The sequence below is a fragment of the Astatotilapia calliptera genome, chromosome 3, assembly GCF_964374335.1.
Source record: "Astatotilapia calliptera chromosome 3, fAstCal68.1, whole genome shotgun sequence".
NCBI classification, from domain to species: domain Eukaryota; kingdom Metazoa; phylum Chordata; class Actinopteri; order Cichliformes; family Cichlidae; genus Astatotilapia; species Astatotilapia calliptera.
The window spans coordinates 54,026,777-54,049,614 of NC_137424.1; the positions used below are offsets into that span (position 1 = coordinate 54,026,777).

Sequence of the window (22,838 nt, forward strand, 5' to 3'; positions counted from 1 at the left end):
TGTTCAGTCTCTATTCCTACCTTCATCTGCTGCCTTGAGCTGCGGAAAATGTCAGAAAGGAGGCGATCATGCAGAATTGAGCTCCCTCCAAAGGCTGTCTGCGCTCTCCCTTAGAGACAGATTGAGGAGCTCGGTCATTCAACTACACTCCTCTACAATGAAAGGAGCCAGTTGAGATAGCTATCTGATAGGAGGGAGAGTTTGTCTCTCAGCTTGGGAACACGGAAGTGTCCGCCAAGAAGAGCTGGAGGAGCTGGCTGAGGAGAGGGAGGTCTGGGTGTCTCTGCTTAGACCGCAGCCCACATGACCGATTCTGGATAAGCTGCAGAAAATAGATGGATCGAAGTTTTCTGGTTTCTGTTTCTACTGACCAAACAGCCTGAAGACAATTAAGCCTTAATTGTTGGACTGCAAACAATGCCTCGGGCAAAGAACAGGAAGCTTTGGCCCAGATATCGAAGAGCTACAACAGAAGTCCCAAAAACATTAAGCTTGAAGCCAAAATCGTCAGGTAATAGCCGACGGGCTTCTAGATTTCCTCCTCATCAACGAATACCATGAAAGACCAAAACCAACAATCTATTAATCTATCGTTTGGTAACTAAAGACCTCCTGACACCTTTTCTAATTACTGAGACGATCATTGGTGGAAATCAGTGGGAAATATTATTGAACTTTAAAAAACACAAGGCTCAGCAGGTTTCTGCCATTTATCGCAAATGGCTCTAATAGACGAGTAAACAGTTTTAGAAAGATGAGTTTTGTTGTTCGTTTTGATCTTTTTCTGTACTAAAGAAAAATATAACATGGCACCAGACTTCTGTTTATAAGTCGGTAGGACGTGTGGACACGGAATTACATTTTGAGAAGCCTGTATGGTTATCTAAGCAGATCCAGATAGCTCGATTAAAACTGAACTTTCAGGATGTACAACATTGCTTTTAAAAGGATGTCCTTCCAGCTAACATGCTACTGTGGACAGTTTCTTACATGGTTGTCTTCAGCCAAAATGTAACCACTAACACTAATCAGACTGCAAGCTTATCATCCAGTGTGCTTTTTCCAGTTTTAGACTGCCTAATTTGTTGTTGCTTTTTGAAGTTTTTTTTTTTTTTTTTAACTTAAGGTGCATACACCAGCCTCGTGGGGTTGTTGGCCAATTGTGTGGCTTGCTTTAGGTGTGGTGCTGCGCGATGAGGTTGCGTAGCTGCTTGATGATGGTGTCGATGAGCTTCTGCCTGTCTCTATCTGTCTTCCTGAACTGGGCGAAGACGTTGTTCTTCCTGCTCGTCTCCTTCATCCTGGAGATGGGTTGTGGGTGGGTGAGCAAGAATAAACAGGGAAGAAAGAAGAGCCAATCAGAAATAAAAAAAGATTTTAAAGAAATCAATCAGGGACAAATAAGGATCAATATTTACTGGGCTGTTCATTTCATGCAATCAGGAAAACACAAGTTTATGAGCATGCTCAGAACAAGCACACATCCCTGCTAAGGTCGCCTATTTGAGAAGAAAAAAAACCTTCATTGTCACATGTGTATCTCGGCATGTATTTTTTTTTTGTATTCTTTAGCTGAACACTGGAGCGTTACGACCTCCAGGAAGTTCGGGGGCCCAGCAGACCAGACTAACCCCAGTAGGGTGCTTCCTCATGGGCAAAGAGAGACCACCAGGCCTGGCTATCTGAAGAGAAAAGGCTGTCCCTAATTAAGGTGCTCTGCCGCACAATGAACGAGAACATATGACTTTGTGCGTGTGTATTTTTTTTTTGTTGTTGTTTCTTGCCTCAAGTCTTAAAAGTGTGTATTTACTTTCAGGTTTCTGTGTGAAAACTTTTAGAGGCGGTGATCCACAAAGTCAGATTATAACTTTTTGAGTTCATGCAGGTTGTGTGTGTGGTTATCTTCCCTATTTTCATATCAGCTCGGGCTCTATGGCCCTACACTGATGGTACACAGATACAGGATGCGGGTGGTGTTGTAGCGATAACATCCTATGGTTAACAGCCATGGCGATAAACATCAGTATCATCACGACATGAGTTTATGTTCTCAGGATGTGTGAGAGTGAGTAATACGGAAGGTGAGATTGCACACACCCTTTTTAAAAAGGAAGAAGGTAAACAGCTTTAGTAAACCCGAGTACTGGTCTTGGTGTAAGTACATGCCTCAAACAAGCATCTCACTCTCTCTCTCACACACACACACACACACACACACACACACACACACACACACACGATACTCACGGCTTAAACAACCTGTCAAGAACATGAAGGAGGACAGGAGACAGAAAAGAGCAGATGGAGGAAAAGGTGGATGAAGTTCAAAAGTTCAAATGAGATTTGATGTAGGAATGCTGCTGGATTTCCACTGATCTGATGTTGGCTTTCTCATTAAAGGAGCTCTGCATAACCCACAAACCCCAAACCCATCCATTAACATACATTGTCTTTGCCCACTTCCTCATTTCCAATTTATATTGCATGTTTGTCATACTTGAATATTTCAGGTCATTAGAGAAGATAACCACAGTAAATGCAAAATGCAATTTTAAATGATGATTTGGTTTATTAAAGGAAAACGTTATCCAAACCTACATGGGTTGTGAGAAAGTCATTGTTCCCCTAAATCTAATAACTGACTAGAGTTGTTGCTGCCAGGGCCAGCACAATCAAGCATTTGTGTTAATTGTCAATTCTTCTCTGTGGAGGAATTTTGGTCCACTCTTCATTGCAGAATTGTTTTAATTCAGAAAGATCGAGGGAGTTTGAGTATGAACATCCTGTTTTAAGTCACAGCAAAGCATCTAAATCTCACGTAAGTCCAAACTTTGACCGGGCCTCTTCTTCATTTTGTTTGAGCCTCTCAGAGGTGGACTCGCTGATGTGTTTTGGATCCTTGTTCTATTGCATAACCCACGTGAGCCTGAGATTCAGGACACAAACTGATGGTTGGACATTCTCCTTCAGGATTTTCTGGTACATCAAGCAGACATCGTGGTTCCATCAATTACAGCAAAATGTCCTGAAGCAGCAAAGCAGCCCAGACCTTCACAGTACCACCACCATGTATGACTGCCGGTATGATGGTCTGTTTATGAAATACTGTGTTACACCACACGTAACCGGACTCTAACCTTACAAAAAGTTTGTCTCGTCAGTCCACAGAATACTTTCTCAAAAGTCTTGTTTTTTGGCAAATGTGAGACGACTCTTTATGTTCTTTGTGGTCAGCAGTGATTTTCTCTTTGAAACTTTCCTCCCGTCTCTTTCTGATTGTTGAATCATGCAGTTCTTTAGATGTTGCTCTGGGTTCTTTTGTGAGCTCATGGATGAGTCGTCGTTGTGTTCTTGGGAAGGTTCACCATCATTCCCTGAAATCCCAAAGCCTTGAAGTAGCTTTGTATCCCTTTCCAGACTAACAGACATCAATGACTTTGTTTTTCAGCTGTTTCTTTAGATCGTCATGGCGTGATGTGTTGGTGTTTGACATCTTTTAATACAATGCACTTCGTCAGACAGGTTGTATTTAAGTGATTTCTCTATTCAACAGTTCTTGCAGTAATTCGGCGTGGGTGTGTGAAACTAAACTCAGCTTTCCAAAACATGTGGGTGCTCAAAGTTGACGTATTCAAACAGGGTCAGGTAGATCTGGATAGAATTTTTTCCTTAATATATGAAATCATCATTTAAAAACTGCATTTTGTATTTTTGTAATGCGTTATATTTGCCTAATGTTGACATTTATTTGATGATCTGAAAAAATGGAAGCGTTACAAAAATGCAAACAAAAACATCAGTCTAAGAAATCAGGAAGGGGGCAAAATCAACAGCTTGCCCTTCCAGGTCATCTCCTTGTGCAACTTTCACTGCTGTCTGATCCCATTCCCAACACATGTAGATCTGTAACCGGACAAACATCAACTTCTGTGTAAAATCAACCTGACTTTAATACTTGTATATCAAGGACAAGGGCTGGTTGTGAGAACTAGGTTTCACTATGAAATACCACAAATGAATCTCAATGGAAGAGTCCAAAATGTCCAAGCCTGATGTTGGGGGTACAGGGTCAGAAATTATTTTTCTTTCTTTTTAGACACTTTTAGGTTTGCAAACTACAAAAAAAAATACAATAAAAATAAATATATAAAATAAACAATTGGATCAGACTGTTGTAGAACATGGAGTTGTCTGAGGCACAATCCAGATTTGGCTCCAAGAAACTTAATCCTCTCCCCTAAAATAAAACTGTGCTGGGACACTGAAGGGGATCCAGCACACATCACAAGCGCTCAAGCTCAGAGTGGGATCTCCACTGATCTACAACTGCAAACATGCTGGATGTGATGCAGACCTTGATAAGGAAATCAGCCAAATTTGAGCCAGGCAGGGTTTAAATTTTTATGTGTGGGGGGGAACTAACCAAAATGTTGACGTTTTATCAATAGAAAGAAGTTTATGAAAATTCATAAAACTTGACAGTGAGGGCTTCAACTTTTTTTGTGAGATTAATTAACATGAAATTAACAGTAGTATAAAGCTGAGAAAACAAGGAAACTCTCACATTTAAGAAGCTGGAATCAGAAACTGTTTGGTCAGTTAATGGCAAAACAAGGATTTGAGTCATCCAAAAAAATGAGGCAACAGAACAACAGATTAACAGTAATGTGTGAATCCCAGAATGATGAATCACTACTCACTTCTCCAGCAGTGCCAGTGCAGTGTGTGGGTTGACTCTCAGGTATTTGCAGGTGGGTTTGCCGTAATCAGCCAGGTAGGTTGACCAATCCCACTGGGTGAACAAATCCAGTAACTAGAAAAAAAAAGTCAGAGGAAGAACGTGAGATTTAGGGAGTGTTTCTGTTTTACTCATAGGAAGATCTCAGATTTTGGAGATGATAAATTATCCATTAAGCAGTGATGAAATAAACACCAGCAGATCACCGATTCACTCACTAACCCACCAACATGTTGCGTAACAGCTGGTGCCCACTTCAAAAACCAGGGAAACATGAACCTGTAGCAGCTCTGAAGATAAATATGTGGTGTTTTATACAACTACGATGTACTCAGATGGATTCAGAGCCAAAGGTTTGTCTTGTGAACAGATGTGTGGCGCTTCCATGACCACATTTATCACAGCTTTTCTGGCCTTCTTTGCTCAGCTCGGCACCCCCACACCACCCCCTCACTCACAGCAGTGATAATCACGTTCATCACGACCTTGCTGTCGCATCTATGCCACTAGGTTAGTATATCAGACATGAGTGAGTCCTAAGGTATGCTCAGAAATACAGGATTGGGAGTGTAAGTAATAGAGGTGCAGCTCGCTGTAAAAATCACACCAACTGTGCTCTCCTTGAAAAAGGCTGGCAGGTGCAATCACGTTTCAATCGCAACTTTCAAAAACTTTACAAAGCTCAGAGGTGTTGATTTAATTTAAAGTAGTGGGTTGGACCAGTGAAATTCTCCTTGGTGTCAGTGTAAAGATTACAGATTATTAAGACATATTAAATACCTGGGAAGTGTTAATATATGAAAAAGAAGTGCAGTTTCAACAGTACGCCTCTGTTTTTCTACATAATGTAGAAATGCTGCTCTATGCTGCCCCGACTGTCCTGTAATTATAAAATGTTTTTGTTATATCACAGTAAGTCCTATTGTTATTGAATCTTTACTAGAAAACTAATTTCTATAGAAATATATAAACATTTTATATCTCACATTTAGTGAAAAAAATCTACATATGTGACACTAAAAAAAGAGCACTGCACACTAACTCCACATTAGCACACTAGACCCTCATCCCATGATTCCACCATGCTGGTGAAATCATGGTTCAACAAAACCTAGAAACCCACAGATGACGGTGAACCCGTTAATCCCGCTGGGTAGTACACCCCTCTGAAGACTGCTCAAAAACCGCGATGAACCGAAGAGACCAACAGAGAAATGGTCAAAAATTCCCGCTGCCGTCCAGCTCCCTTTAGTTGCCACAGGAAACCTCATGATGTTGCTGTTTGCGTCCAGACTGCACTGTGAGTTATTACTCAGTGTGATTAATAAGAACATTAAAAGCACATTTGTTTGTGGGTTACTGCTTTAGTCAGATTATGCTTGCTTACAAGTGCCACTTGTGATGAAGATCAGTCCGCATGTTATATGAGTAACCACTTGTGAAGTCCGGGTAACTCCAAAGGAAATAGTATTAAGTTCTGGCACTTGCAGCTTGTGCCAACTTAATGCGGATGTTTATGTTTTCAGCACTTAAAAAATGACCAAATCGTCTCAAGAAACCTTTAAGTTCCCCACATGGAGACATTTTTACATTTAGGTAAATAAAAGCAACAACGCCAAGAAAGTAAACGGCAAACGGGTCAAGGGAAAGGAAAGAAAAGCAACAAGCTGGAGAGGTTGAGTCTTCTTCGGAATGGCCCACATTTCAAACAGTTGCATAACCTGCCGCTGCCCTGCTGAACTCTACCTAACACACACACACACACACACACACACACACACACACACACACACACACACAGAAACAGGCCCAGGCAGGCAGACCCGTAAGCCTGCAGACATTCACACACGCCGTCTCTCTATCTCTGTCTGTAAAACACACACACATATGAGCAGGAGCCCCAGTGAACTCTGGGTAACACCAAACACAGATCCAGAGAGAGAAACCATATGTGAGCAAGGGATGAGAGAAGAAGAGGAGGAGGTGGAGGAATGGAGTACAGAGGGATGGAGAGCAAAACCACATGTGAGGAAAGGGGGAGAGAAAATGAGGGAGAGTAAAGATGGAAGGAGACACAGATGGAGAGGAATGGATAACAGCGCTTACAGAAAGAGGGAGAGGGTAAAGGAAGGGCAGATGAAGATGGATAGATAAGACTAAGAGAAGGGGATAGACCGGAGTTAGCTGATGAAGGTGCCCCGGCAGGCGACCGGGGAAAACAGAACGGATGACAGAGGACACGAGAGAAATTAAGTGAAGTGAAAAATCTGTGAAAGTCACTGGCTTGTACTGCTGCTTTCTCAGCGTTCACATCTGTAACTATGGTCCTGACGTTTACGAAAACTGTGCTTCACCTCACAGAAACTCCTGCATGGAATCGTTAATCATCCAGTTAGTCCCTATTGTACATAGGATTGATTTTTACAAGTTCCCTGGAGGGTCCTTTATCTTTTCTTAATTCTTCTTTATACTCAAGTCAGAGAGACACTATTTATTCAATCCAACACGCATTTTTGTGTTTGTATAATCAGAATGTCGAGCTGTCATGGATGTGCTTTCAGTCTTCCACTGAGTTTAACGCCATTAGATTTCACACACTTAGCAACTTGGTTTTGTACCACTGAACTGTGCGGTGACTTCATATAGTGCTGCTGTTTGTTATTTTTGACATGAACCGCCTAGCTAACCTCTGCTGGAGACTTAGAACCCTTCCCCCCATGCACTCCTCGATGGCAGCAGCCTCCTGCAGCAGGACAGTGGATTTAAGAAAGATATCAAAGAACCCGAGGCTGTCAAACTCTCTGGATCTCTCCAGACTCTGTCCTACAAAAAGCCCTGGAGCAGACCCAAGATGCTGCAGAGTTTATGTCTCTGGGCTGGTTTGGGAACGCCTTGGTGTCCACCCAGACAAAGAGGAGGTGGTCAGGAAGAGGTAGGTCTTAGATTCTTGCCCACGCAATCCAAACACTCCAAGTATTGATGGCTGCTGCGGTGCTAGCAGCTTGTGTTGCTAATATAAACAGTGCTAACAGCAGTAGACTGTGCCTTTCTCCAGGCTAACATCTCCATGCCTGTGCGGAGCGGGCATAGCTGACATAGCCGACAATCGTCAACAATCATCGTCTGTATCAAAGTCCTGCAGAACCACACTGAGCTGCTGACATCTAATTACGTCACCACTCGTTCTTTAACATCGCTGACTGAGAAGGAAAGGGGCGTGGCCCTGGTAAGGGACTGGTGGTGTTGTAACACCTTTGAATCGACAGGTAACTGCTGTTGTACATTAATAAAATAACTCGTGTAACTGCAGAGCATTCGTGGTCAGCAACTTCTAAACATTACAACACTCTGACTGACCTGTCTTGGACATGTCTGTACAGTATTTAACACCAGACCAGTCGATGAACTTGCTGACTCAAAAATCAGTGGATGATGTAACAAGTTGCTACATCTCTGCGACGTGATAAATCGGCCCAAATGAAACAAGAATTTACTGGGTGTTCAGTTACTTCTTTATCTGGGAACTGAACTCATACAATCAAACCAATACAGACAAGACCAGCTGAACAGTGCCTGCTTCAGTCAGTAGTAAAATAGATGGCCTTAAAGACCACCATAAGCCACGATTCCACATGCATTCATACAGCGCTTTACCTTTGACACACAGACTTAAAACTATCTTGGCCAAGGACACTTCAACATACAGACTGGATTGAATCAGGGATTTTCCAATTACTGGACGAGCCTCTCTGCCTCCTGAGCCACAGCCGCTCGTGCTTTAGACACGTGGAAGTTTCCTTTCATAAAGACCCAGAATTTGAAGACTGCTGTGGGATTACTGAGTTATAACAGTGTATTTACTTTCCAATTAAGCACTGCTTTTGTCTTATTTTGAATTCACGCCACCTTTATTTCCAGAGCAGGTTCAGTTCAGTTTTTATTATTTTAAAAACACTCTGGGGGTTTTTTTTTTCGGTTTCATTATTACTTTGTTTTCCTAATTATTTTTAATGGAGCATATTTTTTTAGAAGTACAGACCAGAAAAGCTGACAGCACTTTATGAAGCTCACAATCGTGTAAACACCTTGAGAGTGAATCAAGAAATACACCAAAACCTCATGAGGCGGGCTGTGATGACCAACCTGACAAACTAAAGCGAAACACAATACACACCCCTCGTCCAAAGGCAGCCGGTCACAACGCGCTCCATCCGGAGATGGACCCCAGAAAAGGAGGATGCTCTGAGAGACTGCTATGACACCACAGACTGGGATGTGCTCCTGAGCCCACTTGGTGAGGACATAGAGGGGGCGACACACTGTCTTACAGACTACCTCAACTTTTGTGTGGACACAGTCGCCCCTGCTAAGACGGTACGGTGTTATCCTAATAACAAACCGTGGGTAACACAGGAAGTCAAAGCTGTCCTCAACATGAAGAAGAAGGCTTTCAGGAGCAAAGTGAAGGAGGAGATGAAAGCAGCACAGCGGGAGGTAAAACGCTGCCTGAGGGAAGCAAAGGACACCTACAGGAGGAAGGTGGAGCAGAAGTTGGAGAGGAACAATATGAGGGAGGTCTGGAATGGTGTGAAAACCATCACAGGCCACAACACCAAGAAAAGCACAGTGGGGGGGACTGTGGAGAAGGCAAACGAACTCAACAACTTCTTCAACAGGTTTGACCAGCCCACAACCCCCCCACCCTCACCTTCACTACAGAGTCCAATCCCCACTCTCCTGCCTCCCTCGCTTCCCCCCCTTCCTGACACCATGACACCCCCCTCCTCCAATCCCTCTCTCAGCAGCAAGACATCTCCCCCCTCCCCTCCTCCCAAACACCTCCCAGTGTCACAGTGGATCAGGTCAGGAGAGAACTGAGGAAGCTTCGCCCCAGAAAGGCAGCAGGCCCAGACAAGGTGTGTCCTAGGATGCTAAAGGCGTGTGCTGCTGAACTTGGGGAGCCGCTACAACGAGTCTTCAACCTCAGTCTGCGACTGGGGAGAGTGCCCGCCCTATGGAAGACATCCTGCATCGTCCCGGTCCCCAAAAAGAACCGGCCCAATGAGCTGAATGACTTCCGACCGGTGGCACTGACGTCACATCTTATGAAGACTCTAGAGCGGCTCTTCCTCAACCTCCTCCGACCACAGGTACAACATGCCCAGGACCCACTACAGTTTGCATACAAGGCGGGTGTCGGAGTGGAGGATGCCATCCTGTACCTCCTACACAGAGCCCACTCACACCTGGATGGGGGAAAAGGCACGGTCAGGATCCTGTTTCTTGACTTTTCCAGTGCCTTTAATACCATCCGGCCCTGTATGCTTCAGGAAAAACTGAACAGGATGGAGGTGGACCCCTGCCTGGTGGCTTGGATCTCCGACTACCTCACCGACAGACCACAGTACGTCAGGCTGAAGGACATCACGTCTGACACTGTGGTCAGCAGCACAGGAGCACCACAGGGAACTGTGCTGTCCCCTCTTCTCTTCACCCTGTACACCTCTGACTTCGGCTACAACTCTGAATTATGCCACATTCAGAAGTTTGCAGACGACACAGCCATCATGGGGTGTATCTGGGATGATCAGGAAGAGGAGTACAGAAGTCTGGTGAGGAACTTTGTCGCATGGAGTCACACAAACCACCTGCAACTCAACACCTCAAAGACTAAGGAACTGGTTGTGGACTTCAGGAGGTCCAGAGAAGGTCCACTGCCGGTTCAGATAGAGGGGGAGGAGGTGGAGGTGGTCAACAAGTACAAGTACCTCGGGCTGTGGGTGGACAATAAACTGGACTGGTCATGCAACACAGAGCACCTGTATAAAAAAGCCCAAAGCCGACTGTACTTCCTCAGGAGGCTGAGGTCTTTAAACATCTGCAGGAAGCTCCTGAGGATGTTTTACCAGTCGGTGGTTGCTGGAGTACTTTTCTATGCTGTGGTGTGCTGGGGGAGCAGCACAGCAAAGAAGGACTCATCCAGGCTGGAGAAACTGATCAGGAAGGCTGGCTCTGTGGTCAGCATGAAGCTGGACACTCTGGTGACAGTGGCAGAGAAAAGGACATTAAAGAAACTGATGGACATTATGGACAATGCCAGGCATCCTCTGCACACGGCCATTAACAACCAGAAGAGTCTGTTCAGTGACAGGTTGCTTCTCCCCAAGACAAGAACTAACAGACTTAAAAACTCCTTTGTCCCACACGCCATCAGACTGTTTAACTCCTCTCTGGAGGGGAGAGGGAGGGGGGAACAACTAAGCTGTAGTGCTTCTTCACCTCACTGTGCAATACCTTTTGTGCAATACTTTTGTAAATAGTCAACAGTGCAATAGACTCAATACTTGAAATGTGCAATTCACTTGTATTTTTATTTTTTATTCCTATTTATTCTATTTATCCCCTTCGTATATTTTATTTATATTGTCTCTGTATTTATGTGTGTGTGTGTGTGTGTGTGTGTGTGTGTGTGTGTGTGTGTGTGTGTGTGTGTGTGTGTGTGTATATATATATAATATTCTGTAACTCTGTAACTTCTGTCAGTGCTGTGCTTTTTTGGAAATCGAATTTCCCAGAGGAACCCACCCGAGGGATTAATAAAGTTCTCTCTTATCTCTTATCTTATCTTATTTGCTTTATTATTATTATTATTATTATTATTAAATTATAGTGAATTTTGTGAGCACAAATTGAAGTTTTGCTTTAACTTTAACAAGCCTGGGTGTGCCACCGAGCTATTAAACAGCTATAAACTAACTGGATCAGGAGTTGCCCATCAGCAGGTACCAAGAAGTCATACCAGTCTGAACTAACCACCAAAACTGATTGTTTTAATATAAATGTTTATTCTCTTCCACAGCCTGTCAGATATATGATTTATCTGTTTTATTGATTAGCCTTTCTTTAAGTGTTCCCCTTTATTTTGTGCCATAGAACGTGAGACTTTATCAAAATATGAAGCACTTTGTCACTGTGCTTTGAAAATGCCATAAAAAAAAGTTATTATTATTATTATTTCACGTCATATATAAGTGAAAGTAGTCCTTGAAGCTGCATCTTTATCTGTATTTTTTTTAAAGGTCATGGCTTCTACCTGACTTCACCTCTTCAGAGTTATTCCTGAAAACAGGAAACATCCTAAATATTTTCTCAAATGGTTCAACCTGGCTTCGCAAGACAAGTGATTCCGTTGGACCCCCCCCCCCCCCCCCTTCCTTTCCTCCCTCCTTTGACCCCCTCCCAACGTCTCCTATCGCTGCTTTCTGCTCCTTTCCTTCCACCCTCTGGCCTTTTCACTTCTGCGTTCAGCTCTCTCTACTTTGTCCCCGAGTTCACCCTTGCACGGCCGAGGTTTGACCTGCTAATCCTCCCATATAAACAAACAAACACACACACACACACACACACACACACACACAAGTGAGGGCGGTTAAAGCACAAATATTATTTGATGATTAGGTGCCGATACAAGTGTGTGCACAGTGTTCACATAAACTGTCTGAGTATTATATAATATTGTTTGTCAGGATGTTTCCATCTGCTTGTGTGCAGGAAGTTATTTGTGCACACGCACCTTGCTTTGTGTATGTATGTCTGCACTGCTTGTACGTCTGTATTTGTGGGGACCACATGCGCACTATTCTTCACTTTAACGCAGATGTTTGAACGCAAAAAAAAGCCTTTTAAAGTTATTGTTGAAGGTGTTGGAGGATGGGCTTTGTGCTCAAAGACACAGCACATCTGTACTTGTTTCTGAGGAACATACAAGGTAAAAGCATGTGGGATAAACACATACTTTAGCTGCCTGTTTACAGGAAGTAACGCCCCCCCCCCCACACACACACAGCAAAGAAGACACACGCCACCATGCATCCATAGATGGATAAGCTGCTGGCTGAGATTCGTGAGATTTTCATTTTATCTGACAGCAAATCACTGTCTTCACTCTGCAATCATGCTCTGCGCATCAGTCTTCCTTTATCTCTTGCTTTCTTCTCCCACCCACTTTCTTTTTTTGTATCAGAGATAAAAGGAAAATAAACCTGCACAAAATTTCCCGTTAGGCATGAGGATTGCAGAGGACAAGAGAAAGAAAAAAGCAGTGAGGAGGACAAAGACTAGGAAGGAGAGAAGAACAGGACCACAGACCATACACAAGATCCCACATTGGTTAGCAAAGTCCCTTCAACCCTTCAAACTTTGAGTTCAGGGTTTTTACTGCAGCCATGCTGGTGTGTTTGAAACCTGACATGATGAGGGATCGACCTAAAAGCAATGACACTGTGGGCTAGTTGGCAAATGTATACTGTAAGGTAAAGACCCTCCCCAAGCCGCAGGTTTCTTCCTGTTAAAGGGGAGTTTTTCCTTCCTACTATCACCAACTGCTTGCTCATAGGGAGTCATCTTACTGTTGGGGTTTTCTCTCTTTTTTAGTGTCTTTTTCTTAAAATATAAAGCACCTTGAGGCAACTATAGTTGTTGTTATCTGGTGCTATAAAAGTAAAACTCAATCTTCATTTTTCAGTCTGCTAGTTTTCCACTCTTATTCTTTTAAATGCAACAGAAAAAATTAGTATGGGGAGCGTCACAGACAAGATGGAAAAAAACTGCTGCAAAAACAAACCTTTAGCTTCATCGTAACATTAACAGCTGTGTCTTTTTTTTGGGCAAAACATCTCATGTGAGGGAGGGCAGCATTTGGGTGCACACGTAAAATTACGGCTATTTGTCTTCAACTTTGGTACCTCAGGTGCTGATCTGAGTAAAATTAAGAGCAGTAATGTGGGACAAAAGGGATAAAAATTAAGAAAAGGGAGAAATCAGGGCAGCAGGGAAAGTTTATGAGTGAACCTCAGTTTGGATGACAAACTTTATTTATACGTCACTTTTCTTTGCAAATTTGCACCAAGGGGGAAAAAAAAAAAAAGTCTAACGCAAACATCGATTAGGGGGGTGACACAGGAGTGAGGAGTGGAGGGCACGAACAGTAGGAGAAGTTCAACAAGAAGGGAGGACAGCAGGAGGAGGAGGCAGATAAGACTGATGAAAATGGAAAAGAGACTGGGCTGTCCAAAAAACAAAAAAAAAACAAAACCCAGCCACACGCGAGCCAGCAGGTCCTTCTCTCTCACTCACTCACACACACACACACACACACACACACACACACACACACACACACACCTGACCCTTGATTCACCCGAAACACACACACAGAAAACGGCAGGTCTCTCGCTTCACCTCTAGCTGAACTTCTCTCTCCGTCTCGCTCTCCCTCTCTCACCTCGCTGTGACCTCCCCCACGCTATCGCTGCTGTCTCCTCACACACACACAGATTATTGCTTCCTCTTATTCTTCTGGGGGGTGGGCAGAATAACAGTGATGTGTTGCCCTCACATTTCTTGTTTGTTTTCTCTCATTTCTTCTCCGCTAATGGGCTTCTTTTACTTCTCGTAATCCCTCACCCACAAACCCCCTTCCCTCCCTCTTTCTCCACCCCTCCCCCTTTCTCTCTCTCTCTCTCTGTTTCTACAAACTCCATGCCCTCCATCCTTTCTTTCCCTCGTTATCCCTCCTTTTTCGTGTCCTCACCAGCTTTTGTCACTTCCATCTCTTTCATCCTCCTCATTTAACCCAACTTCCATTCTTCACCCACCTTTTTACTCTCCCCATCACTCTCCCTGTGTTCTCCTCCCCTTCTTTCAGCCCTCTCTACCTCCTCAAGCTTTTCACTTGCTACTTCAACTTCCTCACATCCATCCCCATCTTTTCCCTTCTCCCTTTCTCCCAAGTTAACTTGACCCATACACTCCCCCCTTTGCATCTTTCCTCGATTCCCCTCACCATCCGCAGATTTGTCTACGCTCCCCTCCTCCCCCTCCTCTTCTTCAGTGTTTAGCAGACTTGTTAATGGTTATTCCGGCTGCAGGCAGGATTTATTTGTTTGGGACCGTTGGGGAATTGCCGTGTTCCCGTTGCTAATGGCCAAACGTCAGGGTCACCCAGAATTCATCATGTTTACACTCACACACACACACAGTTAGGTTGTGATTATGTAATGTTTCGGCTATGAAGAAAACAAATTTGTGACCCAGCGGTGTGAACTTAGTATCATTCATCTTTACACGGGAGAGGAAAATGAATAAAAATGCACCATATTGGATAATAAGTAACGCTTTCTAACTTTTCATCCCTTGCTCTTTAAGCTCCAGTGCTCTTACTCCCTCTCCCTGTACACTCGTCTCACAGCTCTATTAGCTCTCTGTGCCCCTCAAAATTTGACAGGCGAGAGGTCAAAGGTTGCTAAAAGCAGGGAAAGTGCACCAGGCTTTTATCAAGAAAAGCAGCCCTTTTGGCACCGTCCATCTCCACAATCCAAATCTACCGCCTTCATCCGTCGTGCGTCAGTCACCCAATGTGAGATCACTCTTGTCTTTATTCCCAGTGAAGTGCTGTTAAAAGCAAGAGCGGCACTGTTGAGATCCCTGTTACAGGAATAAAGTGGAATTAGCATCCAGGCTGCACGTACAGTGCTGGGAAAAAGTATTTATTCTCTTCCAGATTTCATATCTCTTTGCATATTTGTCACACGTGTTTCAGATCAAACACGTTTTAATAATCTACAAAGATAACCCCAGTAAATACAAGATGCAGTTTTTAAATGATGTTTACATTTATAAAGGAGAAATAGTTATCCAAACCTACTTGCTCTCTAAACCGAATGACTGGTTGTGCCACCCTTGGCAGCAAGAACAGCAATCAAGCATTTGTGATAACTGTTTTTTCCTTCGACTCATCACCGTGAGGAATTTTGGTCCACTCTTCATTCAATTCAGAGACATTGGAGGGTTTTTGAGCATGACTGTGATGTCAAACTTTAGTCTTGAACTAGGCCTCTCCTTCATTTGAATTGTTTGAGCCTTTCAGAGGTGGACTTGCTGGTGTGTTCCTCCTGCATAACCCAAGGTTAAACTATTAGTTTGTGTCTTTGAGCTTCAGGACAAAAACTAATAGTTGAACCTTTTTCTTGAGGATTTTCTGGTGCAGAGCAGAATTCATGGTTTTCTCAAATACAGCACGTCATCCTGATTCAACAAAGCAGCCCCAGACCATCACAGTACCACCACCATGTTTGACTGTTGGTATGATGTTCAATCTGTGAAATGCTGCATTGGTTTTACATTAGAATTAAACTAGATTAGACTCAAATTTTCCAACAACTTGTCCACAGAATATTTGTCCAAAATTCTTTTGGATCATCAAGACGTTTTCTGGCAAATGTGAGAGGACCTGTGTTCTTTTTAAATAGCAGAGGTTTTCTCCCACGGACGCCATTTTTGCCCAGACTCTTTCTTATTGTTGAATTGTGAACGCTGACCTTATTTTGGTAGGTCAGTCACTTCTGGGAAGGTTCACCACTGCTCCACGTTTTCTCCATTTGTGGATAATTTCTCTCACTGTGGTTCATTGGAGGCCCAAAGCCTTAAAAATGGCTTTTGGTTTTTCTAGGTCATGGCATGATGTGTTGCGATCTTTTAGCGTGCTTCACTTTATCAGACAGGCTCTACTTAAGTAATTTCTTGATTCAACAGTTCGGGCAATAAGTAGGCCTGAGTGTGGCTAGCGAAATTAAACTAAGCTTTCCAAAACAATTTGATTATTAACAAACCAATTACGTTTTCACAGCACTATATAATCTCTCTCTCTTTTCTGCTTGTGGGAGAAAGTGAAAGATTTTTGTTATCTAACATTTTACTTTCAGCAGATTAAAAGGTCAAAGGTTAGCAAAGCAGAGAAAATGCTTCAAATTGTTCCAAGGCTAAATCGTTTCCTTTGACACCTGTCCATCACCAGCTTCATCGCTAAGTCCTCTTTTCACTTAAAAGTTCAAAGGTCACCATCAGCACACAAAGACCACCCCCACACCTGTCAGTTAGGTCTGTGCGTCCGGAGTATGTTTAAGGTCAGACAGAAGAGAAAAAGGAGGCGAGGACATGCTGGCTATTTGAGGCGGAAAATAATGAGGGAGCATCTCGACACCTGCCCGTCACGGTGGTCGTCCTGCCTGAGAAAGCAGTTTTTACCTTCAGCATGAAAAACAACGGCAGCTGTCTGTCATCCTTCAGCTCCTTGCTTTCTTCCTGACACAATCCATATTTTTGGCTTCCACTCTGCACCAGATTTTAGGGTTAAAGGTGAGATGTGGAGCAGAATTTGGAAGCGGTCCCACGGACCCCACAATCCGAGATGGTAGCAATGCACATGATCAGAAACCTTTGGGTTGACTGTTGGTGACGCTTGCACCGATCCTCATGTTCAATCTCTGGTTGTCTCTTGCTTTTGTCACTTAAGAAATACTCCCAAGTTAAGTGCCACTGTGTCTCCCTCTGAACTGCAGATTGTTATTCATGCAGTTATTGTAATCCATCGTTCATTTGTTTAAGCAAACTCACTAGAACGTTTGCAGGTTATTCAGAGCGTCGCTTCGAGGTTACTCTCGTGTCACACTGTTGCTAATTCCACAAGGTCATGTGATCAGGGTCTGCTGGCCGTGCAGCTACGAGGCTGAGAACTAAAGGAAGCAGAGCTTTTGCAGCAGCAGCCTCCAGACTCTTAAACTTTCTTCCTCTTCTAAATACAAACAAGCTCAAACCTCATCTTCTTAAACTTGCTTTTGTGTATTTTTTGTTATAATGATTTTACATTTAGCATTTTTATTATGAAGCACAATTCTTTATTGTGTCACATGTGTGACCTTGCTAAGAGGAGAACAAATTCTTGCTTTTAGTGTTGTATTACTGGAATGTGCTCAAATCGGGAGTGATGTCACTCTCAGCTCCGGCATCCGACTTCCGGATATAAAGCAGCATTACCTGCATTAATAGGCCAGTTGTCCCTTTTAAGGTGAGAGTCATCGACCCCACCCTGTAATACCGTTGTGATGGCTCGTGTGACCCACATGGTGTGAATTGAGGTGTGGGTCATTACTGTGACAGGGGCTCAGCAATCTTTAGACATGAAGAAGCCTCCAGAATGAGAAATTAAATTCATGAACCTGAAAGAAGTCCCAGTCCAGGTGCCTTCGTACAAGTGTTTAACTCTTTACACCATGCACACAACATTTGACGACTTCCCCAGTAACGTTAATGACGTGTTTTGAGACCTCTGTATATATCAATAAAGAGATGGTTTGAAGAGCATTAGAATAGTTTCCAGGTTTTTCCAAGGGTACCTGAATAGGCAGAGACCCCCCCTCACCGTCTAGCACAAACCCATTAATTTTATTCTAGGCCTGAAATATGACAGGAACCACTTCAAGGGTTACTCCTAGTAGGCTGTTAAGGGTTAAAACCTTAAGACAACTCTTAGGTTGTTTTGTGAATGGATGGTTCATTAAATGTGAACATTTTAAAACGTGATTATTTACACTAAAAGAAACATACGTTTAGAGTTGTCATTTGTGCAGTGGGTTTATTAGTTTGGCAGACTTGAAATAAGCCTGCATATGACCCATAGATTGGGAGTCTGGCAGTTCTGCATTACAGCACTAAATGATCACATTTGTGAAGCCAATATGGCTGGAAGCCTTTTTTTTTGTTCTTTTGCTCTAAAGTGAATAATGATCTATCATCAAAAACACATAAAAGGTTTTACATTCAAACCATGTAACAACAAACATACAAATATCCTGCCGTGGTTGGGTTTTTTTAGTCTGGAAATAATATACTTTCATTATCATTTCGGAGGAAAAATGCTTCTTCTGATTCGTCAGAGCCCAGGGTGATGTCCTTCATTTGGTTGTTTTGTCTGAAAAACAAAAAAAGCCCCCAGAAGATTTCATTGAAATAATTTGAAACAGACAAAAGCAGCTGTGAGAAGCTGCAGGGAGAAAATCTATTGACGATTTTAGCACCAATGTCCCATGCAGTGTGAGAAAGTCCGCTTAGACACCAGCGTGCTCAATCTTATCTGCCACAGAGTCCCACTGACAATCTGCAGGAAAACCCTTAAGTCAGCTCTTGACTTCTGTAAGTAAGAAGTCAAAGGTCATATGCAGAGGTTATACTGACTAGCTACTAGCACCTCCACTTTTACTTTTTTAAGTGCCAAACAGAAACTTCTTCCTCTTGGTTTCTTTTTTGTTGTCGTATTCAACCAACATTTGTTTCTAACTTCATGTCAGCATGTGAAAGGCCCTCCATCACTGCTTACACATAACCCCGTACCCTCCAGCTCGAACACTATCGCTCAATCTCGAGCTATGAATGGAATGAAGCACACTTGGATGTTTATCGCTTCGCAACAGGGAACTAATTTCACTTTCTTACTGCAGGGCCAGGAGTTAAATTAAAACCAAAAGCTTGTATCTTTGTACATCTGCCTGCTGCTTCGTTTCCACAGCCGCAGCACGCTGCTGCCAGTGACCACAACGCAGCACAACCTCCGCTGTGATACTGCTTCGCTGTGCGCACTGCACTTCATTTATCCACTGCAGGTCGACTGCTCGCCATGTGCACGAAGCAAAGTGCAGATAAAATCCTGATACGTTATCGCTCCCTGAGGGAAGCTATCTTATGCTTCCTCCACACGCACACAGAGACGCCAGAAGTGTGCAAGAGAAGCTTGCTCAAAAGCACTTTAATCATGCTAGATGTATGCCATACAGGAGGATTTGAATCTGACTGATATTCAGATAGAATATGGTTTAAATTTGCTCAGTGACCCATTCCTGGCTCTTGCCAGTAAATGAATAATAAACAGAAGCCGCAGCAAATGGATAAAATTGATTTTCTGACCTGCTTATTTTACAGAAGATTGATGTACACAAGTATATTTTTATCAGCCTGCTCATGTTAGCACACTTACAACACTCATATAAGTAAATGAATGCTTGGACTGGAAGCAGTCGATGACGACGAATATCAATCCATGAATTTTCCACTTTTCGGACACTAACCAAACTAGCAGCCAAGTGAGAAGCTGCAAGTGGGTTACTATTGGTAACCAGGGTTCTTACAGCTGGAGGCAAAATTAGATTTTTAAGATCTTTTTTCATGTCACTCTGAATGAAATTTAACATCAACTGCACAATAATCAAAATTGAAGGGGAAAAAAAACGTCAGTGATTAGGGATTTGGATGCTAACTGCTTGGTTTCGTGGTTTGGTCGAGGCCCCGGATAAACATTAACACAAAGGAATTGTTGTTAACATCAACAACAAGTTGATTTGCAATGTTATGGGCTAATCTGCACTCCCTGATGTAGATCATATCATCCGAAATGCATGCAAATCAGGCTGGGTTCAGTGTCTAAAACTAATCACCGATTGTTGTTGTTTTAAACACTGACATAGAAACGGGTCACAAAGCACGATTGGTGCCTACGGTGAAAGGCAGTAAGCCTGTTCCCTTTATTGGAAAGAAATCTCTACAGTTACCTGTCATTTCATGCTGTTTGATGAACAAACATGGATATTTTCTTGAATTAATGAAATTCAACGGGAAAATCTTTATATCAACATTGGAAGGTGCAGGATGTGGGGCACCTTGAGGAAAACTTACTTCTTCACATACTACTCCCTGATACTGGTTTTAGTTGGGTGGAACGGCCCTAATCTACATTTTCCCATTTCGTCACTAGGAAGGCAGAAAGGAAACAGTGCATTGGCTCAGGGGATCCCAGTTGCAAAACATAATGAGTGTTGATGGTTCAGCAAACCTGCTTGGTGATATTAATGCCAGGGGCTTTTGGGTAAACTATTTAAATTACTTTGAATGTCTCAGAATTTCTCAAGCCTTAAAAAAGCCTTTGTTTTTTAGGTTAATGAATTCAATGTTTAGGTTTTTCTTTTTTAAGGAGACACAAAAATTATTTTTACAATAATAAAAAAAATAAAAGAAACCACATGAATGATGCAACTGCTGTATTTGTGTCACAGAGTCACAAGTACTGGGAAAAATGTGACCAGAATTAAATGGTTTTAATTCACCATTAAACACGCTGTTTGTTCAGACAGCCGTTTCTTTTAGACCAGTTTCAGTAATGTTTTATATCCTTATACTCACTACAAAGACAAACACAGCAGTGGGTCATTTCCGGATATGATTTTGGCTCCTAAACATACTCTGATCTGTTGAGGATGACTGTGAAATGCAGTTTTTTGTTTCCTGGTCATGCTACAAGCTGCTTTTTTACTGCACAAGCCTTTACCAGTGACGAGAATCCTCTGAATGGACTCACTGTGCTTCCACTGCAGGGATAAAGGTCTGCTCAGGGGGATGGTACTTTCTGAAAGTTCAGAAGCATTAAACTCTGGGTGTGTGGCTTGCAATCGAGAACATTTCTTAGTGCTTGCAGCATTTCAGCCACTCACTGAATCATTTCCGTCATTAGCTGGTAAAAATAATGTTTACTTTAAGGTATATTACACAAATTGTTAACGTAAACAACCTTCTAGAATCATTATTGGGTCAGTGAGCCAGCAGGCTGGAGAAGGAGGGCGAGCAGGAGTGGTGGGGTGAGGTAAGGAATGAATGAACAAGAGGGATCTACGTTAGAGGAAACGAGGAATGGATGCATTGGGGGAAGCTTGGGGTTCAGTATCTTGCCCGAAGATACCACAAGAAATCACCAAGATTCAGATTGGTAGACAAACTGCTCTACTTCCTGAGGCTCAGCAGGCTGTGGCTCAGAGTATTAGGCTGATGGTCTTTGTTCTTGGGAGTAAAAGCAAAACCATGGCTGTGGAAAGCCAGCTACTGTTTAAAAAGAAAAACAAACAAAAAAACCTTTCATGCGCAGACAGAAAAGCCAGTCAGTAAAGGGTTGCAGTTCAGACATGTCCTGATGTAATTTCAGACCAATGAACAGAAAACTACTGCAAAAGCACACAAAACACAGAAGAAGCTGAATAAAATGCAACAGAAGTGACAGAAATCGAGACAAGCAAAGGATTGCACCGAGACACTGATTATCCCCATGTTGATATTGTTCCTGCATCATCATCATGTTGGTCCAGGATCAACAACAACTGTCCAATCATAGTGTTGTGATGTCAGAGTTTCAATGTGGAGGAAAAAGAAAAGACATAAAAACTCTTCTGTAACAAATGGCAAGCATTTGAAGTGTTTATTAAAACCCTTGGCAGGCCCTGGGACCATTTTTGTACAATATACCTATATACAATATAATAACTATATTATCAATTTGTGTTTGCTGTTAGCCAAAATTGGGCTACTCACAGTTGTTTCCTAGTGGCAATTTTTAAAAGCATTAGCCAAGTTCTTGGATGCTAACTGAATGCTCAGACAGCTTGGTCATTTTCAATGCTGATCCTGGACCAGCATTATTAAGGCGATGTAGGAAGGACACCAATATGGGGATATCATCGTGCCTGAGACATACTTGAAAGAAGTGTGATAATTCAAGCTAACGTGTGTTCTCTGATGTACATAAATGTTTGCTATTAGTTGTTTGCCCGAGCTGTCCCATCGCGTTATTGTCTCCCCTAAGTCACTTCTGTTGTGTTTTATGAGCTTTTTATGTTTTTTTGAATGTGCTTTTGGTGTTTGACCTACTTCCCTTTTGTTTTACTCAACTTGTGTTGCCTTTTGTGTGCTTTTGCAACTAATAAATTACACTTCTGAACTTGAAGTGCGTTTGACCTCCTCGGGCCACCAAGATGGGCAGGAGAAAGCAGAACTTCTGGAGGAAACCCACTGAAGCACAAGAAGAAGATGTCATGCATCTTCCTGCTTCCTGTAAGGCGACAGTGCTGCAGAGCTTTCTCAAGTTCAACAACACAATATAGCAAGAGGAATGGGAACACGTCTGCCAAATGAATTATGCTTCTGAACTCTGAGCTACCCTAAAAGAACGAGCTTTTCAGGATCCGTCCCCTCCTTCCTCTCATCTTTCATCTTGTCCTTGTCCCCACCTTTTCTCTCACCTATTCATCCTCCCTTGTTCTTCGTCAGGAGTGTTAGAGAAGTTGTGTGACCTGCTTTAAAAAAAAGTGAGAGGACTCAAATGGAATGACTGCTGGAGAAAAGGAAAAAAAAAAGAAACAAAAATGAGAAAAGAGTGCTGGTGGTTCAACCA

The 22,838-nt window shown here is 42.8% G+C and overlaps 1 protein-coding gene across 5 annotated transcripts in view; it reads right to left on the reverse strand.

Moving 5' to 3' along the window:
* Positions 1-1,052: 1,052 nt before the first annotated feature.
* exoc6b (exocyst complex component 6B) overlaps positions 1,053-22,838 on the reverse strand; it is a 124,950-nt gene continuing 103,164 nt past the window's right edge. For 2 of the 5 annotated variants that reach the window (XM_026162788.2, XM_026162786.2), the window contains 2 exons: positions 4,701-4,813; positions 1,053-1,301 (listed from right to left, as the gene is read on the reverse strand). In XM_026162788.2, the coding sequence (XP_026018573.1) occupies positions 1,175-1,301; positions 4,701-4,813 (240 nt within the window). In that variant the 3' untranslated portion in view covers positions 1,053-1,174. Of the gene's footprint in view, positions 1,302-4,700; positions 4,814-18,192; positions 18,546-22,686; positions 22,741-22,838 lie in introns of those variants that run through there. The other 3 variants (XM_080292217.1, XM_026162789.2, XM_080292213.1) reach the window with 2 other exon arrangements.